The sequence below is a fragment of the Lepidochelys kempii genome, chromosome 3 (genome assembly GCF_965140285.1).
Source record: "Lepidochelys kempii isolate rLepKem1 chromosome 3, rLepKem1.hap1, whole genome shotgun sequence".
NCBI lineage: Eukaryota > Metazoa > Chordata > Testudines > Cheloniidae > Lepidochelys > Lepidochelys kempii.
In genome coordinates this window covers 176,632,070-176,655,633 of record NC_136382.1, presented here as the reverse complement: position 1 = coordinate 176,655,633, position 23,564 = coordinate 176,632,070, and the positions used below count along the sequence as shown (strand labels likewise).

Sequence of the window (23,564 nt, the reverse complement as noted above, 5' to 3'; positions counted from 1 at the left end):
TAGTAATGGTTAAAACTTAGTTATTTGAATGCCCTACCTCCAAACAGTTACAAATTTAGGTTGAATAGAAGTGGATAGTTAAGGTTGAAAATAGCACCTGTTTTTTAAAGAGTTTCCATCAATTTAGAATTGTATATATATTTTTCAGTGTTCCCATGTCTTAACACTTCAAACTATGAAAGCAATTATTTTTTCAAATCTGCTTTTCATTTTTTGTGCTGTTTGTTTACTTTTTGTTTACTCTGTGTGCTTTTGTTCACATGGAGAATGAAAATGCTCAGTTTCATATTTGTTTATGTGTATTTTCTCTTTGTGCTCAACCAATGGGAACCAGTATTTCACAATGTTGTTGTAAATACTTCAGAGGAATGTTCTATGTAAAAAAGTCATCAAAATGTTCCTATTACTTGTCTCAAAATCAAATTAATCAGCAGTGAATCAGCATCATCTAGTCTATGTGAGTATTCAGTTCAGCCAGCTTTTGAACCATTGGGTAACCAATTTTCAAGTATTTTATTGCTGGCTTTTTTATTCTGAAACTTTTTTGGAATGAAACATCATGATTGCTCCTAAACTGAGTTTTCTGGTTTAGAGCAGCACATAATTTATCTTGCTATGCATTCCAACCAGGAAAAATAATATTTTTTCCTCCCTCTTAAGCCTTTCAGTAATTAACTACAATAATGTTATTTGCTTTATTGTAGGTGGATAGTCACGATAGAACACCATGAAAGATACAGAAATAAAGAGACTGCTGTCTGCCCACATTGTCTGTGTATTTTCCATTATCCTAACAACTGTTGTTCCACCTTTCTTCTTGGAAAACTTCTCCGTTTTGGGAACACACCTTATCTGGTTGTGCATCTGTTCTATTTGTGTAACAACTGTAAATATAATCTTGTATATAGTACTTAAACCAAATCCATCTTCTAAGAGAATTTCATTTGCTCACAAGGTAAGACTCTGTATAGTTAACTTGATGCTAGTAGCTTTGAGGGAGGATTGACTATCTTTTTATTGAAGGAATCAACTAGGAAAGTGAAAGGACAAAATACGTTAAAGTGCTTGGTTGTCAGATCTTGGCCTTTGTAAATGAGCTGAGTAAGTGTGTATTGTCTTTTAAAATGAGTTTTCCAGTATTTTCATCAATGTTAAACATTCTCTTCTACTCAAGTTTTCAGGAGGGAGTATTTCTGTACTCAAACTACTAGACCCCACTCCCCTCCCAGGGTCAGGTAGAGGACCCAGGAGTCCTGATACTGCCAACTCCACTCCAACTGGGATCTTTCTACCTCTGACACTGTCAGCAAACCCAGGGGTCCTTGCTAAGATATGTCTTAGTGTGTTTTCAAGAACTGGTGGTTTATAGTCTAAGTCAATGATCTCCCAATAAGCTCCATTCTGGCAGAAGTCCGTCGGACTCTCATGAATGCAGAGGTCTATGTAGACACAGGTCACTGCAGGATTAGGGCCTAAACCAGTATTATGGAGAGGTTTGTTCTCCTCTGCAGTTAATAGTTGTTAAGACATAGCAATAATTTGATAAAGAAAAACAGTAAAATCTTGAAAGTGTTTTTTTTTTAAAAAAAAAAAATCAAACCCATCAAATTTAAATGAAGGTAAAGTGTAGCAAAATTAATTGGAAAAGTATTGGAATGGATAGTTAAGGTCACTTGAACAACCAAGCCAGCTCCCACAGGCACTGCAATTTTATAAAAGACACTATAATACTACATTTTGCAAGTGAAGTTTTGGGAATGTGAACACAAAGAAATTAATTTTAGCATGGGGGTCTGGATCAGTTCCCAGCAAGACCAGGATTGGAGAGGCACAAAAGCATCTTCACATCACCTTTCTTCTGCACCTCAGTTGCTGAGCCGAGGGGTTAGACCACTCTTACTAAGAATTTTGTGATGTTCAAATAGCTTGACAAGCCAAATAGCTTGAAAGCAATAATTTTGCACACAGTGTGTGAGGTGACATTGATTTATTTGATAAGGGGAAAATGATACAAAAAATATTTAAAAAAATCTTTTTAGGGTTTGTGACTTGAAAAAAAAACAAACTTAAAAACTTTACAAGGAACATGAAACTTAACTAATGTTGGAAGTTTCCTTTGTGACTTGAGTTGAATAGAACCACTCAGATTTGGGTGGTGCTTCTTTAATCAAAACCGCTCATCAGACTTCTACAGAAGAAAAACAGGTAACAAATGAGTACCATATAAACTGGTAGAAAATTAATGATGTATTTTAAAAAATATTATGTACATCAGCTGTTCTCAAACTTTGGGTCGGGACCCCAAAGTGTGTCATGACCCCATTTTAATGGGGTTGCCGGGGATGGCTTAGACTTGCTGAGGCCCAGGTGGCAGGGCTCAGGTTACAGGCCCCCTGCCTGGTGTTGAAGCTCTTGGGCTTTGGCTTTCCCACCCCATCTCCTGGGGTGGTGAGGCTTGGATGGGCTCAGGCTTCGGTCCCTGCTCCTGGGCTCCTGTAGTAATTTTTCTTTTCAGAGGGGTCGCGGTCCAATGAAGTTTGAGAACCCCTATTACAGGATAGTAGAAAGTTAGATACCCATTTCTGAAAGTGGCACTGTTACGTTGAAATCTAGTCAGTTTTAAAATGTAGTTGGAGTCAAATATAGTTTTATATACTATGATGTCTCGGAGTCTCTCTTCCAATTTTTAAAATATTTTTTTTATTTTCTAATCTTCCTTAGTACTTTGTGGAAGATGCATTCCAATAAAAGAAGCATACAACACAAGTACTGTCAAAGGTGCACGGGAAACAAACTGGGAAACGTTTTTCTTCATGTTATCCTTCTCAGTTATAGTAATTGTAGGTGTTATTTGTAATAGTAGTACAGTAGGTAAAACACACAAAACTGAAGTGTGATTTTTATTTTTAAAACACTAAACACAGGAAAACTTTTATATTAAATTATTAGTTTCAACCATAGCCTAATGTAATAATTTGAATGGTATGTTTCCAAGGTAGGCATAGTGGAACACTGTTGATAAAATGAAGAATGTATATTGCTTACTGTACTATTTATAGAGCATTATCCTGATATTTAGTGGTGTTTTTTTTTTTTTTTTTAGGTAACCAGATTTCTAAAATGCTGTGTGTTCTTCTTCATATCATGTATACTGTTTCATGGAATTATCATTCTTTATGGAGCACCACTAATAGAGTAAGTCTGAAAACCCTATCTTCACCTAAAAGCTTTAAAGCTCCTTACAAATATTGGTTAAAAGGCTTTGGATTACGTCCTGGCTCAAATGAAGTCAATGGCAATCCCATCGATTTCAGTAGAAGCAGGACCTCACCCATTGTCTGTGTATATTTTGAGGCAGGCACTAGTAGGAATTAAAAACAGACAACTGACCACTTGCCTTTTAGTATATGCTCATTCTGTTTTATAATCTACATGGAACAGTGATCAAGAAAAAAAACAGCATGGGAAAGTTGCAGTACACTAGAACCTCAAAGTTACAAACACCTCGGGAATGGAGGTTGTTCTTAACTCTAAAATGTTCATAACTCTGAACAAAATGTTATGGTGGTTCTTTCAAAAGTTTACAACCGAACATTGACTTAATACAGCTTTGAAGCTTTACTATGCAGAAGAAAAAGGCTGCTTTTAACCATCTTAATTTAAATGAAACAAGCACAGAAACAGTTTCTTTACCGTGTCAACTTTTTTTTCTAAGCGTTCCCTTTATTTTTTTAGTAATTTACATTAAATACAGTACTGTGTTTTGCTTTTTGGAGGGGTGACTCGTCAGTTCGTAACTCTGGTGTTCGTAACTGAGGTTCTACTATAGTTGTATAAATATCCCATGTCCTTCTCTCTCTTCCTATCGTATTAGCATTTGGGATGTAAGTTATAGGGGGAAACCTGCTTTGCATCTATCATGGCTGATATTTGGAAGTGGTATTGAGATGCTGAGTAATGACAACATCATGCAGGTAAAGCTCATTTTATCTGCTTCCATAGTCAAACAAGAAAGATGAAAGATTTGGGAAAGTAAAAAATCAGTGGATACTTTTGAACTAAAGTGACTATCCATACAAATTACCATTGTGTCTGTTAAAGTTGTACAGGACCCAAATATTTCAGATGAATTACTACATTTTTTAGTTTGTTTAGCGGATATGGGGCTATCTGAGGATATTGTATTCCTTTCCCTTTATTCCTAAAGGCTGAACACAAGAAACTTTTCTTGCTAGATTAGTTTTAAGAAGGTGTACACATTTTCTAATGGAGCTGGCATTTTTAAAAAAACTTTAGACTCATTGCTCTTAACATAAAATTAACTAAAAAAGTTTGTCTCTCCTTTATAGGTCAGTGCTTGAGACATTTCTGTTTGCAGTACTCCTATCTACATTTACTACTTTACACTGCTTGTGTATGCTGGGACCAAACATTCAAGCATGGATAAGGGTGTTTAGTAAAAATGGGTAAGTTTTCATTTTCCTCCTCCTCTTACAATATAAACAGATATGACTGCAATAAAAACAACGAGGAGTCCAGTGGCACCTTAAAGACTAACAGATTTATTTGGGCATAAGCTTTCGTGGGTAAAAAACCCACTTCTTCAGATGCATAGAGTGAAAATTACAGAAACAGGCATAAAGAGAAGGGATTTACCTTACAAGTGGAAAACCAGTGTTGAAGGCCAATTCAGAACTACAGTTCATTTGCAAAATTAACACCATCAAGTTGGGCTTGAATAGGGACTGGGAGTGGCTGGCTCACTACAAATCAATGTCCCCTCTCTCGGTGTTGACACCGCCTCATCAATTATTGGGACTGGACCACATCCACCCTGACTGAATTGGCCTTCAACATTGGTTCTCCACTTGTAAGGTAACTCCTTTCTCTTCATGTGCCAATATATATATTTATGCCCGTATCTGTAATTTTCACTCTATGCATCTGAAGAAGTGGGTTTTTTACCCACGAAAGCTTATGCCCAAATAAATCTGTTAGTCTTTAAGGTGCCATCAGACACCTCGTTATTTTTGTGAATACAGACTAACACGGTTACCCCTCTGATACATGATTGCAGGAAGCAACATGTCCTGGAGTCTTTTTATAAAGAGGATAGGGCTTTCTGAATGAATGTACAAGGTCATTATTCTTGAGTCAAACTTATCACATCCATAATTTAGGGTTGTCATTGTTTCCCTGATGAAACATAGCTTTTCATTTTGTTTCTGGCCTCCAGGGTTCAAAATCTAGTTTCACATGTCTTTAAAATAGTTTGATTCTAAGTAGACACTTGTCCACAGTGCAAAATCATTACACAATTTGCATGATCACCACCCTTTATATAAGAGACCCATGACTGAATTCTATGGAATAATCTTGCACATTTCCTCACTTGATAAATGTTGAAGTTACACAACTTTAAAATGACACTTCTCACCACCTGCTTCCAAGGAATTATAACTTAACTGTGGGAAAAAATGTAATCGACCTTAAACAGAAATTTGATGCACATGATCTTGGTTATGAATATTGGAAAAAGACTATTTAAAGAAATCTGTTTTCATTGTAGGAAAACTCAAATGTTCTGGTGGCATTATTTAAACTAATTATGAAAATAATATCAGCTTTGTTGCATAATGAGATGCTGTAGATCATTACATTCGCCTGTATTGAGGACAGAGTCCTTTTTGATTCAGTTTAAAGACACAGAACCCACCAACCCGCTCCCAGATAACCAATAATTTAAATTAGAAGATGGAGACATTGAAGTTTAAAAACTGTAAACATGATAGTAGTAATTCTTTACACACAGATTTTTATTATGTATATCATACTATAGGTCCATAAGGCTGAAGTCTGACCACACTTGCGTTTACGTTTAAGTGAATCACTATTGGCTTAAGTGGAGTTACGTCTGATTTATACCAATGTAGAGAAGATCAAAATTAAGTATACTGTGTGTAATAGTCACATGTAACAACCTTTATATTAATATTATCATATAAGCTGTGCGTGGGCTTTGGTAGTCATTAAGCATCCTATTCGGGTCAGTTGCATAGGGCATTTTCTCCTTTCACTCTAAAGAGTAGATAGGGAAACAGAAATTAAACCTCTGAAAGATTTAATTAAAGCTTTTGAGTATTTTTAGTCAAAATAAAGTAAGACTAAGTACTAAAATGTTGTCAATCCACCCCATTGTACTGGGAGGTTTTAGCTCGCTCAACTGTAGGTGAGTTTGTGACACATTCTACAATGATTTCCTCTGTTCTGCTAGGTTAGATTTCAGCTTTAACTCAGTTCCATTCCTTTCTAGGATTCAGTTTAGCTTTTTAATGTTGTTTTGAATATAGTTATTTGTATGGCTGTATTATGCTGTAGGAGGCAGGCTTGTCCCTTCATATCTCTCTTTCAGTCTCACAACATTTTAAAGTAAAATACATGTTTCATTCAACATAATGCAGCTGATTTGACTCTTATGGGTGCAAATCCATTACAAAGAACTACTGTAGTAATCTTGTAGTCATCTAGACAGGGGATGCTTTTGCCTTAAGTTTTAGTATGTTGAGTTGTGGGGGAGGGGAAAGGGAGAGAATTTTGTACATACTAGGAATGTATTTTAGAACAGGAGAGCTAATCTTTTCATTGAGTTCATTGGATCATGCCCTAAATTACTATGTGACTTTATTTTTGTAACCCTCATCCACCTATGTGTTTTTTAAAAATCAGTAAACCAAGTTCTGTAAAAGGTGCATGTGTTTGTAATGAAAATTCAATAGAATATTAATTATAGCAATGGCAGAAAAAAGCTTGACATTAGAAAGCTATTAAAGTCTAGCTTTATGAATACAAATATCTAGCCTGGAAAGGGTTAGAGTTGTGTTATGCATTCATACTGCCAAATTATTCACTTTGTGAAGTCTTTCCACGATTTTCGTGTCTCCTAAAATAAAGATCCGGCTGTGAATATCTTTTCACATAACTATTGTAACTTGTTCAGTATGCCCCACCGAGGGCGGAAAGGGCCTTTCAAGTGGACTACTTATTATTTATACCTGCCTCTGGAAACTTCCACTACATATATCTGACGAAGTGGGTATTCACCCATGAAAGCTTATGCTCCAATACATCTGTTAGTCTATAAGATGCCACAGGACTCTTTGCTACTTATCACATGTAACTCTTTATATCATATTGGTATAGTTACAGATGAGTCAATCCCTTAATTCTTGCATATTTGAACCTGATCCTGCAAGATTTGTAATGTTTCTTTGAGTACTTAGCACCCTCAATTCCCATAAGTATCGCTTGCAGAGGCATTCACCACTTTGCAAGATCACTTGTGAATTAAGTTATTACAACATCAGTTTTTAATTTAATGTGTTTCTCCTTTTAAAAGAATGTTTGCCCTTATGTAATGACTTACATCATTTTTGAAGCCACATAAATCAGATCTGTGTATTATAAAATAATAAAAATTGCTTCAGAATTTTCCATTGTGTAGTGCACAGAGAAGAATTGTGGACATAATGTTCTCAAATAAAAATGTGACATTGAATTGTAATTGTCAAATCTACAGTTTAAAATTGTGGGAAAAAACGTGTTAGTTTACCTTTTTAGTATGGGATTAAATATTGTGCTAACACTGAAATGTTCCAACTCTTGAAGTATCAATTTATGTTCAATTTTAATAGTATACATATGCATGTATCTTTGAGATATGTAAATAAGTTACTATATTTTACTTCATGGCATCCTGTGCCAAATTTTAAGTAAATCCTAATCTGGGCTCCAGTTTTCTCTAATTCTTTATCCAAAGAGTAGGTTGCCTAAGCCAGTTGCTTCTGGATTCGGTGTGTAGTGTGACAACTAGTATGGCAACTACTGTCACCAAGCTAATCACATGCTACCACAAGCTGATAGTGGGAAAGAAAAACTGTAAAAAGGTCATCAGCATTAAAGGAGGTGGGAAACTGCTATTTAAAAGGCTTTTCAGTAACTTTTGGCTCAAATAGCAACCTGAGTGTAAGACTTTAGAAATCAGCTAGCAATTGCTGATTTTTACTGCTCCTGTTTGTGTTTTTGTTTCAAGCCACTAGTCTGAATGATTGTGTTGAAACTCCCTAGCTGGCATTAGTTGCATTGTTAACATCTGATACTCTACTATAGAAAATGAGTAGAGAGAGATTTGATTTTATTTGGTGTTGATTCTGAAAACAGACGTATTTAGTTTCCTGTAAGATGTAACTTAATTATTCAGTTATATGCTGTGATATGTTCTCGAGACTTTAAAGTGTTCTTTATGCAGAAGTGCTACAATAGAGCAAGCCAAAACTAGAATTGCACATGAACATTCTACTGTAAGGTGGGGACATCCCACTACTACAAAAGGTGCAGCTGCACACCATGGGAGCAGACAGCCTCACCTAGAATTGGGGGAGACTCATTCTGTTAGCCCCTACTCCTGACCCAACCCAGCACATGGCCACAGCGGCCCATCCCTCTCTGGGGACACTACATGGGGAAAGAGCTTACCCCACCTTCTGGGTGAGGGAATAGGGTCAAGTTGCCCTAGCTTCTAGCACATAGCTATTATCATGCTGGGTGGGAAGTGGGCAACTGGAGCTTTCTTATGCTGCCAGCTGATGTAGTTAGTCTCTAGCTTAACTGTGCTGCAGGTTCAGGAATCAAACCCTATTGATGATGTGAGGTTGTTACTGTTGCACATAATAGAATTTGTATTTATTTTTCTTTTACACATGAGGAAATTGCATACAGAAATCACGTTACAATAGGTTATTTAGGCTGTCTAGTCAAACATTCAAAAAAAATTAGGAAATGCCAGACTATAGATAAAATAAATCTGTATTGCCCTGTATAAAGCTTATACAGGGTAAATTCATAAATTGTTCGCCCTCTATATCATTGATAGAGAGAGATGCACAGCTGTTTGCTCCCCCAGGTAGTAAACACTTACTCTGGGTTTACTAATAAACAAAAGAGATTTTATGAAGTGTAAAAAGTAGGATTTAAGTGGTTTCAGGTAACGACAGAACAAAGTAAGTCACCAAGCAAAATAAAGCAAAAATATGCAAGTCTAAGCCTAATACGTTAAGAAACTGATTACAGGTAATATCTCACCCTCAGAGATGTTCCAATGAGCTTCTTTCACAGACTGGACTCCTTCCTAGTCTGGGCCCAATCCTTTCCCCAGTACAATCCTTGTTAGTTCCAGCAGACATCTCACGTCGTAAGCAGGGGTTTTCTCATGACTGGCCACACTGTTTGTCCTGCTCCACCCCCTTTTATAGCTTTGGCATAGGTAGGAATCTTGTCTGTGCTTGTCCCCACGCCCGCCTCATCAATGGAAAAGTACAAGGATTAAGATGGATTCCAGTATCACGTGACAGTCACATGTCACTAACCCCCCTATTCTCCATTCTTCCTGAGTTAGCCCACAGGAATGCAGGTAAATAAACCATTTACAACCAATTGTCCTAGTCAATGGGAGCCATCAAGATTCTAAACCACCATTAATGGCCCGCACTTTGCATAATTACAGTAGGACCTCCTCGTTATACTTCATATTTCTAGCTTCAGATACAAGAATGATACATGCATACAAATAGGAAGAATACATTCAGTCGGTTATAACCTTTGTTATGATACATTACAAGAGACCTTTTGCATAAAGCATATTTAGTTACATCATATTCACATTCATAAGCATATTTCCATAAAAATATGGAGTGCAATGTCACACAATTGTTACCATTTAGTAAATGAAAACAAACTAAAGTGAACTGTACATATGTTTTAGGAAATAATAAATAATGAAGTGTGTTTATATCTAAAGTTGTCTAATGAGAAAACATCATAATACTAAAATTTAGCTAAGCTTTACATTTTAATACTTTGCATTTACAGGTAATTTGCCTGTGATTTATTAAACTGATTATAAATGCAGATAGAATATTAACTTTGTCTTTGCAGAGAAGTGTCACAATGGGTGAAAATCAGCCCTGGCACAAGTGGGTGCTTCTCCACTGACTGCACTGGAACGCCTCCTGCTTACACCACAACTGTATTTCGCCCAGTGTATTTTTTTTATAAGTGATTTAGTTTCTTTTATATGTGTGTTCTGAGTTTGGTTCTGTTCAATATCTTCATCAATGATTTAGGTAATGGCACAGAGAGTACACGTACAAAGTTTGCAGATGATACCAAACTGGGAGGGGTTGCAAGTGCTTTGGAGGATAGTATTTAAAATTCTAAATGATCTGGACAAACTGGAAAAATGGGCTTAAATTCCAGCAAGGGCAGTTTAGGTTGGACATTAGGAAAAACTTCCTATCAGCGTGGTTAAGCCCTGGAATAAATTTCTCAGGTTGGTTGTGAAATCTCTATCATGGAGATTTTTAAGAGCAGGTTGGACAAACACCTGTCATGGATGGTCTAGATAATACTTAGTACTGCCATGAGTGCAGGGGACTGGACTAGATGACCTCGTCAGGTCCCTTCCAGTCCTAAGATTCTGATTCTTTGTACTAGCTACAATATCTTAATCTTAACACTAAAAAAGAAGCCTAATAAGCATAATATTGTGTATTCCTGAATTAAAAGGGACACCATTAATGTGGGGAAAAAATAAGACCATTTCTCTTCTCTTCAACAAATGTCAGGCTTGTATTGTAAATATGTTATAGTCTGTATTATATTGATCTTACAAACACTTAAACACATGCTTAGCTTTTTGCATGTGAGTAGTCCCATTGAAATCAATCACCTCAGTAAAGTTTATGTGCATTTTTAAGTGTTCGCAGGATTGGGGCCCAAGAGTCTAAATTCCTTAAAATGAGGGCTGGAGTTAAAGTCAAAGTATGTTATGCAACCTAGACACAGCACAGGAGCATTTGTGATGCAGTCTGATCTGTCAACTGTGACAATATCTTTCCTTAAAGAAAAAGAATCTTAATTTTTTTACTAATGCTTGTAGGGAGCATTACTGTTATCTTGGCTTCTTTTGTACATTCACCAAGTGTCATTTTTGATATCCTTAGGAAGTAGGAGTAGAATTTTCACCTTATCTGTACCATATCTTAAAGAATTACCTTGAAGAGAGGATCATTTCAGAGTCTCACTGTATACAGTCATCAAACCCAACACTACACAAATGTAAACTCCTCGTTTAGAGTATTGTTACTGAGCCAAAAATAACTCATTTTAGCATAGGAAAACTGTTCATAAACATTAAGTTGTGTAATGAGCTGCCATTAGGGAAAGTATTTCTGGCTAAAAGTGTGGGAGATTCTCATTCAATAATAATTTCTCAAAAAATAGCTTTTTCAGTGTGGTCAGGTAATACAGGATGTCTAAAGCAAAATACTATCTTGAAATGGAAGTCAAATTTCAATGGATAAATAAACAATGCTCCTTCCACCAAACTACATTAATCCTACTATGTCTGCCTTTCCTCCATCTCTTGAGCTACCTCATCCTTGGTACATCCTGAGTAGATTTGGCAATGCTTTCTCATTTGAACAAGAAAATCCTTATAAAGCTTTTAAGAAAAACAAATACCAATAAACCAAAACCCAAAGAGACTATACGGGAAAATGATCTGGCAGTCCAAGGACACTCTGACTAATCATTATTGCTAGATTATTCCCTGTGCAAACTCATGTCAAGAAAGTGCTAATATAATTCTGTTAAATGCAAACTACTATGTAAATGCAATGTAAGATGTTCCACAAAATGTCAGGAAATGCAAAAACACTGTTGCATATCGTTTGTTGCATGGGGTAAACAGGATGTACACACTTAAGACAAAATAGTGATGATAGTACATATGTGCAGCATGAAGCATTAACATGAATTTTGAACCTTAGTCTTTTGCATTTCTGAAAATTTGTTATTTCAACTAGGAAGTCATACTATTAAAACAGATTTTTTGTATTTAATTTTATTTGATTTTCTTTAAGTTAAAGGAAGAGAATCCAGTGTTGTTTAGCATGTGGAATTTATGGATTAGATTTTGCCCTTGGCACCTACAGAGATGCTAGAGGAGGGCTAGGGAAGACTATAGCGATTGGTCTTTGACAGTGGACCTTGTAAGTTTCCCCGAAGCAATACAGATAAGGTAGAGGATATTCTTAGTAGAGAAGAAAAGCATTTACCCAGGAGAATGTTTGCCCTTATGATATGAGGAGGTTTCTTCGTCCTTTGTCAAGGAGACTCATAATTTAGGAATATGTCCAGATTGCCCGCTGCTCTTGCAAACTGGGTTTGCCACAGCATCATCTCCTATGCAGGTTTCAGATGATAATTGTGATGGCTTATAGTCTGTCTGATGTTGATCTGATCACAGTTATGTATGCATTTGTGACTTGATTAGAATGTGTTCTTAAAGTTACAGTTGAAGAACACACAGATGCCACATCTGGTTCAGAACATGGCAGCAAGTCTGTTTAGTAGATTAGATGCAGGCAGCACGTTACAACTCTTCTGAAATGTCTGCATTGTCTCCCTGTTTACTTCTAGGTACAATTCAAAATATGAATATTGATAAATAAGACCTTGAATAGTGAGAGTCCTAACTGCCTGAGAAAACACCTTAATTGCTTTCATGACCGCCAAGATCACTTGTGTGCTCTGGTTTACAGTGGTATTTAGAGACTGTGGTGATGCCCATCACCACAAAACCTGAAAATAAGATAGGCAGTATTTGATAATCTCTTGCACAGGAGGAGCCTACATTTTGTAATTTGTTTCCCCATGTGGGTCTGACATAATCCAAGTTATTGGCTTTCAGGGCATGCTCCGAAGGCCACCGTTTCTCCTGAGCAGGAGGTTATGTGGTATATTTTTCAGAAGGCTTCTATACAGGGTTGGGTCTATTAATATTAGACTACCAGCTATTTTTTCTTTGTTTCTATGCACCCACAGATATGTAATAGCACTATTTTGTAAAATTAACAACCAAATGCTCACTCACATAGCTGAACTTGCAGGCATGACTCATTTGAATCCACAGCTGTAAATATAAAACATTTTCAGTATATATTCAGTAAACACTTTTCAGGTTTATTAACTGAAAGAACTTTTTCAAACCTTGCAAAACTACTAGTATTTAGTAGTTAAATTTGTTCTTTTACAATCCCTCAAAAACACAATCCCATAAATTTACAAAAAAACCTTTTTGCTCTTTTAGAAAGGGTGAAAAAAAATAATAAAACCCTCTTTGATTAGAGACTGAGCAAGAGCCATTCAGACTGAAAGGTGAATGAATCGGAGAATTGTATGTGAAAGCAGAGGATTATAAAGGAAACAGATTTATAGTTGAAAACAGTTAACATTGTAACTTTCGTTTTAGCAAGTGTTCTGACATCACAAAATCACAATTCTAGAAATACGCTAGACTCTCATTCAGTTGTTTCAGCTACCCAGACTCTTGTCTGCCTTTTGATGACAATAACTTTTTGAATACATTTAAGTGGCAAAAACATACTACCAGGCATTTTTCTTGAATATATCCTTCCCTGACAGGTACCAGTAGCGTGAAGTCCTGCCCCAGGCCTGCTCAGACACATCCACAACATATCTTTTGTAGAAACAAGCTGTTTGTATGATAGGAAACAACAGACCATGAATCCTTAAAAATTGCCTCATGTGCTGAGATCTGTATAAGTTAAGCAAAATGCTTGCTGTCTTTTAGTATTCGGTCTTCCAGCATGGTAACAGTCTTGGTGCTATTCAGTAGGCTCAGTGCCTCAGACAGATGTGTTAAAAGACTAACTTCAGAATTTTGGAGCCAAATGCCAAACCATCTGAATCCTAATTAAGTGAAGCCAGGACTTCAGGTCTTTAGATTTGTGATGGTCCAGTCATGGTAGCAGCTGGTTGTGAAGAAAAGGAGACTCCACAACTTGTTTTATTACTTCACATGCAACGAATGCATCCTTCAGCCTATGTCCAAATATAATTGAAAGAACTAAGTTTTCTACAGGTCAGAGGCTATTGTGGGCCTTCACTGAGGGGCAAAGCCAGTGATCAAGCTTGGCTTTACAACCTGCTCCTGTCTAGGTTTCTATCTTCACCCTGTAAGGACTTCAGGTGTCTGCTGGAAATTAACCCTAATAAACCAGTTTCTTAAGGGAATGTTGGCAGTCCTAATAAGAGACAGCTGTGGGACCTCTCAGTGCCTCAGGCTGGCTTCAGCCCTTAGTTTGACTGGCAATGTGCAGGATCCATTCAGCTTGTCCTAGTATTCTTTAATTAATGGAAGTTTGCTTTGGGATATTCACATGGCAGCCTTTTTTAAAATTTAAAATTCCATTTGTCATAAAATTAATCCCCAACAGAATACTTTGTTGCAGCTTTACTTGTGCTTGCTTACACAAATTAAAATAAAAAACAAACCACACTCACTGCAGTAGTTAGCCTACTTTAACTTTGCCAAACTAAACTATATTCCAAACTAAAGTAATCTGAGGAAAATATCCAGTCCAATTGCAGTCCTAGGAGCCCTTTCAGGGTTTGTTAATGTTTTTGGGTTTTTTTATGAAGCATTACTGGTTGGGGAATTGTGCTCTTGCATATGAACTAATTAGAGGACATCAGAGCCCGCAACAATGCTTTGAGCAGCAAAATCTTCTTATACCCAGATAAATCTCAAAATTGTGGTCTGTTGAGGGAACAGTGTTTTGTGAAATATCCAGCCTTTTATTGTTCTTAGCCTTGTTGATATCATGCAACTTGTGAAAAGTGGGATCATTCACATGTCCCACATGGTGAGGTGCATGAAGTAATGGTACCAAGCCTTTGTTGGCATAGGTTGAGTGAATTACTGCAGTTTGTCACTTCAGTCTTTTTGGCTTTTGGCATGTTTTCCTAAGTAACTGTTTTCCCTATGGGACAGAAAGAAATCAAACAACTTTTTAATAAAAATCCAGCAAGTAAGAAGTAAACAAAAATTAATTCCAGCAGAGCTCATTCTAGATGCATCTGGCTCCAGTTCCTCAAAGCGAGGGCCCCTGATGTTTCCTCACTGGGAAGCCTGTCAAGGCACTATTATTATAGCAGTTACATAAAAACCTTGATTAGACTAAAATTCTAAGATATTAAAAATACTAATATTTTTTTTTCTGTTAGAATTACTTATCTGTGATCCTTTCTGTGTCTTGTTGAGGTTCATTGTCTGGGTACACTGCAAGAAGGACAGGAGACACTTGTCATAGATTTTAATCAGGCTGCAACTTTATTATATAGATGTCTGGGACTACCTGGCAGATAAAGTGTACAGTGAAGGAAAATCCATGCTTTTTCAAATCCATTCTCCGGGGCTTCCACCAGCCCCCCTTTGTTTCCATCCAGGTCCCCCAGCCGACCTATGGCTTGGACCTTACCATCCACCACCCTCGTAAGAGGGTTAAGGTGGGCTATGAGAAGGGGGAGGGGGGGTAGTTGGCTCCCTGCCGTACCAATCAGAGGAGTCCCCAACCCCCTTCCCTGTTCTGTGTCTTTATCCAGTACCTCCTTTTAAGTCCTTTACCACATAAATGGGACCACATTTATCTGATCACTGGCTGCTGTTCCTGTGGAGTACCTGCACTGAACATCCACTCAACCCTACAAAATAAGTTGCGACATATGGCCTACCACCTTTTCTTCTCACCAGAAAAGGTCCTCCCTCATACCCGCTGTGGGGAAGGTGAAAAAACCTCACTCCACCGAAGCCAATTCTGGTGATGGGGGGGAAAAATTCCTTTAAAAGGAGCGGCTAGCATAATGCCCACAACAGGTCCTAACCCAGCATGCCATTCGCCTTCACTAGGGGAGGGAGGGAGGGAGGGTGGGTGCTGGCTTATTCGCTGTGTGGAACAAAGAGGCTTGCCCCACCCAGATTTCGTACCTTTATGCCCTTCGGACCTCACGTTTCTGGGGGGAGGGGGAGTGAGACATTGCTGCAAAGCTGACCACCAAGCACATTTTTTTACAGCAGTTTCTGACCTCCTTCCCCAAACACACACGCTATAAAGCAGAGCTGTCCTTCCCAGGTAAGCCCCAGACCAACTCTTCCCCATCTTAGTTGTGGTGCAGTCATTAGGAAATTTGTATGGCAGATGAGAACTGCAGAATGCTAAAGGAAAATTGCAGTGGAATATGAGAGATTCTTCAAAGATATCCATCTTAACAGATAGAAATACAACAGAGGGTGTGCCAGAGCACAGGAGTGGTGGGACCTGCCTAAAGTAAAAAGTCTAAGCTGTGCTACCCAGAGGGGCATGCTGCCTACTGAGGTACTTAAGTTGCCTCTGGTGATCAGTTCCATTCTCTGGTTGATGAAGGAGCTTATATGGGACCACAACGGCTGATTAAATCCATCCTTTTGTCTCACTGGTGTATACCGTAAAAAAATGAACAAATAGCAACCAAAACCCAGCATTTTTTAATCGATTAGCTGGTAGAGTTTGGGGATGTTCCTGATGTTTATGCTTGTGGGGCTTATATGTGCCCTTCATCTTCTCTTCTCTTAAACAATTTATGGACATTCAGTGGCATTGTCAACACACCTTGGGGATTTTTGCCTCTTTCATCTACTCCCTCCGGAGCACCTTAGGGAGGGCCATTTGCATCATCAGCATACCTAGGGCTTTTGGCTCACTTGCCGTGCATTCTCCAGAGTGACATATATCTCTGGACAGGGTCCTTGGGCAATAGTGCGTTACTGGAGCACTTGTGGACACTTCCGTGTCCCTTTTCATGCTGGTTATTGGCATTGGTGCACCATCTATTGACATGCCTACTGTGCTTTATGCCCCAGAAGGGACTATGACTGGCCAGCACATGATAAATAATCACAAATGTAACTGTGTGCCACTGGGTCCTAGAGTGTACTCCTCAATGTCTCCCTGGCCTTCTCCAATTGGTCTGTTAAGATTGCCATGAAGCCAGCCTGGAAAGCCTCAGAAGCTTTGGTTTCAAAGGAACCCAGGTAAGACCCCATACTGGATGTCAGAACTCTGCCCCAGCGCTACCTACAATCATGCAAGTCCTACAGAGGAGATTGTATAGCTTTATATCCACTCCTGTATAAAGTGTCCTGCTAGACCTAAGGTGACTGTTACCAGATTGTGGTGAGGTTTCTTCCTTGAGCAAGTAACCCAACCAGTGATGTTCAACATGACTTGTCAGAGGGTACGTGTAAACAAGGAAAACGGATCATGTTTTCCCCTTCGGATCAACCGTGACCAGCGAACACATTTGTCAAGGTGTTAAACTGTGTCTACATTAGGTGCAAAGTCATGTTTAAAAAATTAGTTGGCTAGCAAGTTTTCAAACACAGCCTATTTTCCTAGTCATCTCCACAAAGGCATCATCTTCTGCCAGTGCCAAAAGGGAACCAGACAACTCCTCATTTGCAGCTGACTCTGCTGTCAGCTCCTACAAACACCTGCCTGTGGTTCTGGCTATTCCTCTCCCAGACATGATGTCACATATAAGCTACATAATGGATCTTCAGATGCGGCAAGACATATTGCATTAATAGGTGTGATACTGTCTCTTCAGAAATTTGCTTCCTTAATGTGTGATGATCTTTTCACTGATCTTAATGCTCCAAAGTGTTACTTAACAAAAGCAGTGTCCTAACATGGACGTTTGTTGGAGCCCTTGTTAGCATGGAGTTTTTGAGATTCAATATCAGATCTATGCTCTGGAATCCCTTATGCAGTTCTAGATTGCTTGAACACTGATGGTTTCAGCACAACCCATGTACATGCATACGTTAGCAGCATTGACACTTCAACTACCCAGACATCTGTTGAGAAAAATAATACAGCAAGGCACATATTATCCAACAAGTTCTTGGAGTGCATTGGAGACAATTTTTTATTTCAGAAGGTGGAGAAAGCAACTAGGGGAGAGGCTGTTCTAGATTTGATTTGGACAAATAGGAAGGAACTGATTGAGAATTTGAAAGTGGAAGGCAGCTTGGGTAAAAGTGATCATGAAATGATAGAATTTGTGATTCTAAGGAATGGTGGGAGGGAAAACAGCAGAATAAAGACAATTGATTTCAAGAAGGCAGACTTGAGCAAACTTAGGGAGTTGGTAGGCAAGATCCCATTGGAAGCCAAGCCTAAGGGGAAAAACAGTTCAAGAGAGTTGGCATTTTTTCCAAGAGACATTAAGGGCACAAGAGCAAACTATCACTCTGCATAGGAAAGTTAGGAATTATGGCAAGAGGCCACCCTGGCTTAACCAGGGGATCTTCAATTATCTGAAACTCAAAAAAGAATCCTACACAAAGTGGAAACTAGATAAAATTACGAAGGATGAAAATAAAAAATACCCAACACAAGTATGTAGGGACAAAATTAGAGAGGCTAAGGCATAAAATGAGATTAAACTATCTAGAGACATAAAAGGTAACAAGAAAACGTTCTACAAATACATTAGAAGCAAGGGGGATACCAAAGACAGGGCAGGCCCATTACTCAATGAGGGAAGAAAGACAACACAGAAAATGTGGAAATGGCAGACGTGCTAAATGCTTTTTTTGTTTGTTTTCACCAGAAAGGTTTGTAGCGATTGAACGTCTAACATAGTGAATTCCAGTGAAAATCAGGTAGGAATTGAGGCTAAAATAGGGGAAGAACAAATTAAAAATTAGACAAGTTAGATGTTTTCAAGTTGGCAGGGCCTGATGAAATACATCCTTGGAGCTGACAGAGGAGATATGAGCCATTAGTGATCATCTTCGAAAAGTCATGGAAAATGGAAGAGATTACAGAGGACTGGAAGAGGGCAAATATAGTGCCAATCTATAAAAAAAGGGGAATAAGGACAACCTGGGGAATTAGAGACTAGTCATCTTAACATCAATACCGGGAAAGATAATGGAGCAAATAATCAAGCCATCAATTTGCAAACACCTAGAAGATAATGTGATAAGTAACAATCAACATGGATTTGTCAAGAGCAAATCTTGTCAGTCCAACCTAATAGCGTTCTTGAATAGACTAACAAGCCTTGTGGATGGGGGGAAGTGGTAGATGTGGTATATCTTGACTTTAGTAAGGCATTTGATACTGTCTTGCATGATCTCATAAACAAATTAAGGCCATGTCTATATGTACAGTGGTGCAGCTGTACCAATACAGCTGCATTCCTGCAGCGCATCAGGTGAAGATGCTCAGTGCTGGCGGGAGTGAACTCTCCTGCCGGCATACAGAAAACACCACTGTGATTGGCTGTGCACATATGTGTAACTTATGTCCTTCGGGGGTGAAATATTCACACCCCTGAGCAACATACATTTTTGCTGACAGGCCGTAGTGTAGACATAGCCTAAGGAAATATAACCTAGGTGGAGCTGCTTTAAAATGGGTGCATAACTGATTGGAAAACTGTTCCCAGGAGTAATTATTAGTTGGAAAGGCATATCAAGTGGAGTCCCGCAGGGATTGATTCTGCGTCATTTTCTGCTCAATATCTTCATCAATGATTTACATAATGGCTTAGAGCAGAGGTCCCCGAATTGTGGGATGTGCCCTCCTAGGGGGGTGTGGAGGGATGTTTGGGGGGTGCAGCCAAGGCCTAGGCCAGCCATGCACCACCCTCCACCCTGGGGGGAACAGGGAAGGAGTGCCACCCAGTTCTGCTCTGGGCCGTGGCCCCGGTTTCTGGCTCTAGGGCCCTGGCTGCCAGCCTTGGCCCCTGGTCGGGGCTCTGTTCCTGCCCCCAGCTGTGGCTCCAGCCTGGGCCCTCCTTACCCAGTCCTTGCCTCCCCACAAGCTGTTTCCCTGTTCATGGCCCCAGCTAGGGCGGGCATGGACAGGGATAAGTGGGGGGTGCGACCCTGAAAAGTTTGGGGACCACTGGCATAGAGAGTACACTTATAAAGTTTGCGGATGATACCAAGCTGGAAGAGGGTTGCAGGTGCTTTGCAAGGATAGGATTAAAATTCAAAATGATCTGGACAAACTGGAGAAATGGTCTGAAATAAATAGGCTGAAATTTCATAAAGACAAATGCAAAGTACTACACTTAGGAAGGAACAGTCACTGCACACATTCAAAATGGGAAATGACTGCCTAGGAAGGAGTACTTCGGAAAGGGATCTGGGGATTATAGGGGATCTCAAATTAAATATGAGTCAACAGTGTAACGCTGTTGTTAAAAAAGGAAACATTGTTCTGGGATGTATTAGCAGCAGTATTGTAAGTAAGCCAGGTACGCGAAGTAATTCTTTCACTCCTCTCTACACAGATAAGTCTTTAATTGGAGTATTGCATTCAGTTATGGGTGTCACATTTCATGGACAAATTGGAGGAAGTCCAGAGGAGCGCAACCATAATGATTAAAGGTCTTGAAAACATGACCTATGAGGAAAGATTGAAAAAATTGTGTTTGTTTAGTCTGGAGGAGAGAAGACTGAGGGGAGACATGGTAACAGTTTGCAAGTACATAAAAGATTGTTACAAGGAGGCCAGTGAAAATTTGTTTTCCTTAACTTCTGAGGATAGGACTAAAAGCAATGGGCTTAAATTGCAGCAAGTGAGGTTTACGTTGGACATTAGGAAAAGCTTCCTAACTGTCAGGGTAATTAAGCGCTTGAACAAATTGCCTAGGGTCAGCAGGTTGTGGAATTTCCATCACTGGAGGTTTTTAAGAACAGGTTAGACAAACACCTGTCAGGAATGGTCAAGTTCAGAGGTGGGCAAACTATGGCCCACAGGCCACATCCGGCCTGCGGGACCGTCCTGCCCGGCCCTTCAGCTTCCGGCCGGGGAGACTAGACCCTGGCCCCACCCGCGCAGCCTCCGCTCACCATGCTGCCAGCGCTCTGGGCGGCGAAGCTGCAAGAGCCGCCAGGTGCAGTGTATTAAATTGCTCCCCGTAGGAATGTGCTACTTATGGACCACCAGGACTGGCAGCTGTAAGTAGTACACAGTAAGTAGCACGTTCCTATGGGGAGCAATTTAATACACTACACCTGGGTAGGGAAGGCTGTGCCTTCCCAAACAGCCTGGCCCCTGCCCCCTATCCGCCCACTTCCCACCACCGACTGCCCCCCTCAGAACCCCTGACCCATCCAACTCCCCCTGCTCCTTGTCCCCTGATTGCCCCCTCCCGGGACCCCCCTGCCTGTAACTGCCCCCCCCCCCGGGACCCCACCCCCTATCCAATGCTCCCTGTCCCCTGACTGCCCCTACCCCTATCCATACCCCCGCCCCCGGACAGGCCCCCTAGGACTCCCACGGTTATCCAACTGTTCCCTGACTGTCCCCCAGGATCCCCTGCCCCTTATCCAACCCCCCCGCTCCCGTACCATGCCGCTCAGAGCACCGGGACTGGCAGCCGTAAGTAGTACACCGTAAGTAGCACATTCCTTTCGGAACCCTGGTATGGCCCTCAGGCCAAAAAGTTTGCCCACCCCTGGTCTAGTTATTACTTACTCCTGACCTGAAGGCAGAGGGCTGGACTAAATAACCTGCTGAGCTCCCTTCCAGTCCTACACTTCTGTGATTCTATGATAGAAAATATCCTTTGCCTAGAAATACCTCCATCTAGTTCTTACCTTAAACCTGTGAGAGACCAGTTGTTGAGGCTATTGTAACTGGAGGCAGAACTGGCTAAATGGATTTCCCCTCCCTATTAGCATGCCCATTGATGTGGTACAATGGCAGTAGCCTGAATCCTCCATTCTGATTGGAAGTTGCGTGCTAGAAAGACCTACACTTATAAAGGGAAAAAAATTGCTGACTGTTGTGAAAAGTCCCTTGTGTATTCTCTTATAGACTCCACACAAAATCTGCCCCACTTCTTTCTTCTCTTGTCTCAGTTTGGGTTAAAAATAATCTCCCTAACAGATTTTCTACTCTGGGAAATTATATCATGTTAGACTACAACCCTGAGGAATCATGTTAATTAACGTGGTGTGAAACAGTGCATACAGGGACTGTTGTGTTTAACATTGTGTCAGCTGGTCATGGCTAACCCTAAGGGTCACAGGCTCAAAAAGTTAAAATAACATTAATTTTTGTCACCTTGTGGCTTTTTCATCACAGCTTTCAAATGCAACTGGCCTTTCCTAATTTCAGTGATGACAACTGCAGAGGAGGTATCTATCTTTGATATTTTAATAAAAGGCTGAAGTATATGAGGCTGCTAAGGAGACTCTTAGATCTATGTGTACTGGGAAAGTACATCCTATTGGAACCCTGGGGAGTTGTGGGAACTAACACAGTGTTAAACACAACTGGGGATGCACCATAGCAGAGAACATTGTGCGTACCGTAGCATCAGCTGGTCTAGGGTCTACCACAGTTCTGATTTGGATTTGACTCAAGATAGTGGAAATATCTCAATAACAGTTCACAGGATTTTCAGCTCCATCAGCTTCAAATCCAAAATCTGAATCCTAGCCAAAACCTAATGCAGATCTCTGTGCCACATCTTCAGCCTACCTATAATGATATTCTCCAGTCTGAAGGCAAAAATCCGAGTAACCTTTTTGTTATTGCCACAAGGAGTAATTAAGTATCCTTTGGCAAAAATAAAACTTGCTTTAGGTCCATAACGTTTTTTTAAATAACTTCTATATTTCATCATGTTATGCCTCCATCTGAAGACTAAAAGGTGCAGTGTTCAGTAAAATCTGCTAGGGGGTTGAATGTTTTTGTCTGTCATATTTCCATAGGAATTGGAGTTGAATGTATGCAGTAGCATTAGTAGAATTGTTAGTCATAACATTATAGCAGTTTTTATATTTTTAAATACAGCATACAAGCTAATTTTGCGTGCTGGACCCCAGATTTGGTGCCTGAAATGTAACTCTCATGTTGTCAGGGGCTGGAAGTGGTATGGAGATATTACATTCCGCCCCTCTATGTATGGTGTGTGGTTAAGGCGGGGAAAGTGATATATGCTCCTTACTAACAAACCTCCTCGAAAACAATGGAAAATGCAGGGGTGGGGGAAAGGTTGCTGCTATGAGCGAGGTGTAGTAGACATATACCCATATAACCACCCCCCACCCAATAAATCTGTAAATTATATATTAAAAAAAATACAATTGACATTTTATATCTGCTGTTTGACTTGCAGAGCATGGCAGAGATCAGATCAGTCGGTCTAAAGCTCTGAAAGGATTACTTTTGTGCTGTTAAAATCTTGTAATATGTGCTAATCTTCCAGAGCTATGTCCATCTGGGATAACAGTCTACAGATTACCACGATGTGTAGCATAGTGGGAGCATGGCTTGGAGCATTTCCTATTCCTCTGGATTGGGATCGGCCTTGGCAGGTTAGTCTTCATACCTTGTAAGTGTATTCACATTCGTTTGTTGCAGTGTGAGAACTGAACAAAAAGGAGGGAGACAATAAAAGTATATTAGAGGTGCTAGCATGAAGCTGCTAATGTAATGTAGCCAAATCCCATTTAAGAACTGTATAATAAATATCTCTTTTCCAGTATCCAACATGCAGTGTTTTTACTACCTCTTTCAGTCGGTTTTGAAGTGTTTTGTGTGTGTCTCTGTGTTCATGTGCTGACACTATCA

At 39.6% G+C, this 23,564-nt stretch overlaps 1 protein-coding gene across 4 annotated transcripts in view; it reads left to right on the top strand.

Moving 5' to 3' along the window:
• PIGF (phosphatidylinositol glycan anchor biosynthesis class F) overlaps positions 1 to 23,564 on the top strand; it is a 45,543-nt gene that overhangs the window by 959 nt on the left and 21,020 nt on the right. For 2 of the 4 annotated variants that reach the window (XR_012158268.2, XM_073339124.2), the window contains exons 2-5: positions 705 to 955; positions 3,104 to 3,195; positions 4,350 to 4,466; positions 23,200 to 23,308. Coding sequence is in view for 3 of the 4 variants with exons in the window: in XM_073339124.2 (XP_073195225.1) it covers positions 728 to 955; positions 3,104 to 3,195; positions 4,350 to 4,466; positions 23,200 to 23,308 (546 nt within the window). In the remaining variant the exon portion in view is untranslated. Of the gene's footprint in view, positions 1 to 320; positions 458 to 704; positions 956 to 3,103; positions 3,196 to 4,349; positions 4,467 to 9,990; positions 15,194 to 23,199; positions 23,309 to 23,564 lie in introns of those variants that run through there. The other 2 variants (XM_073339125.1, XM_073339126.2) reach the window with 2 other exon arrangements.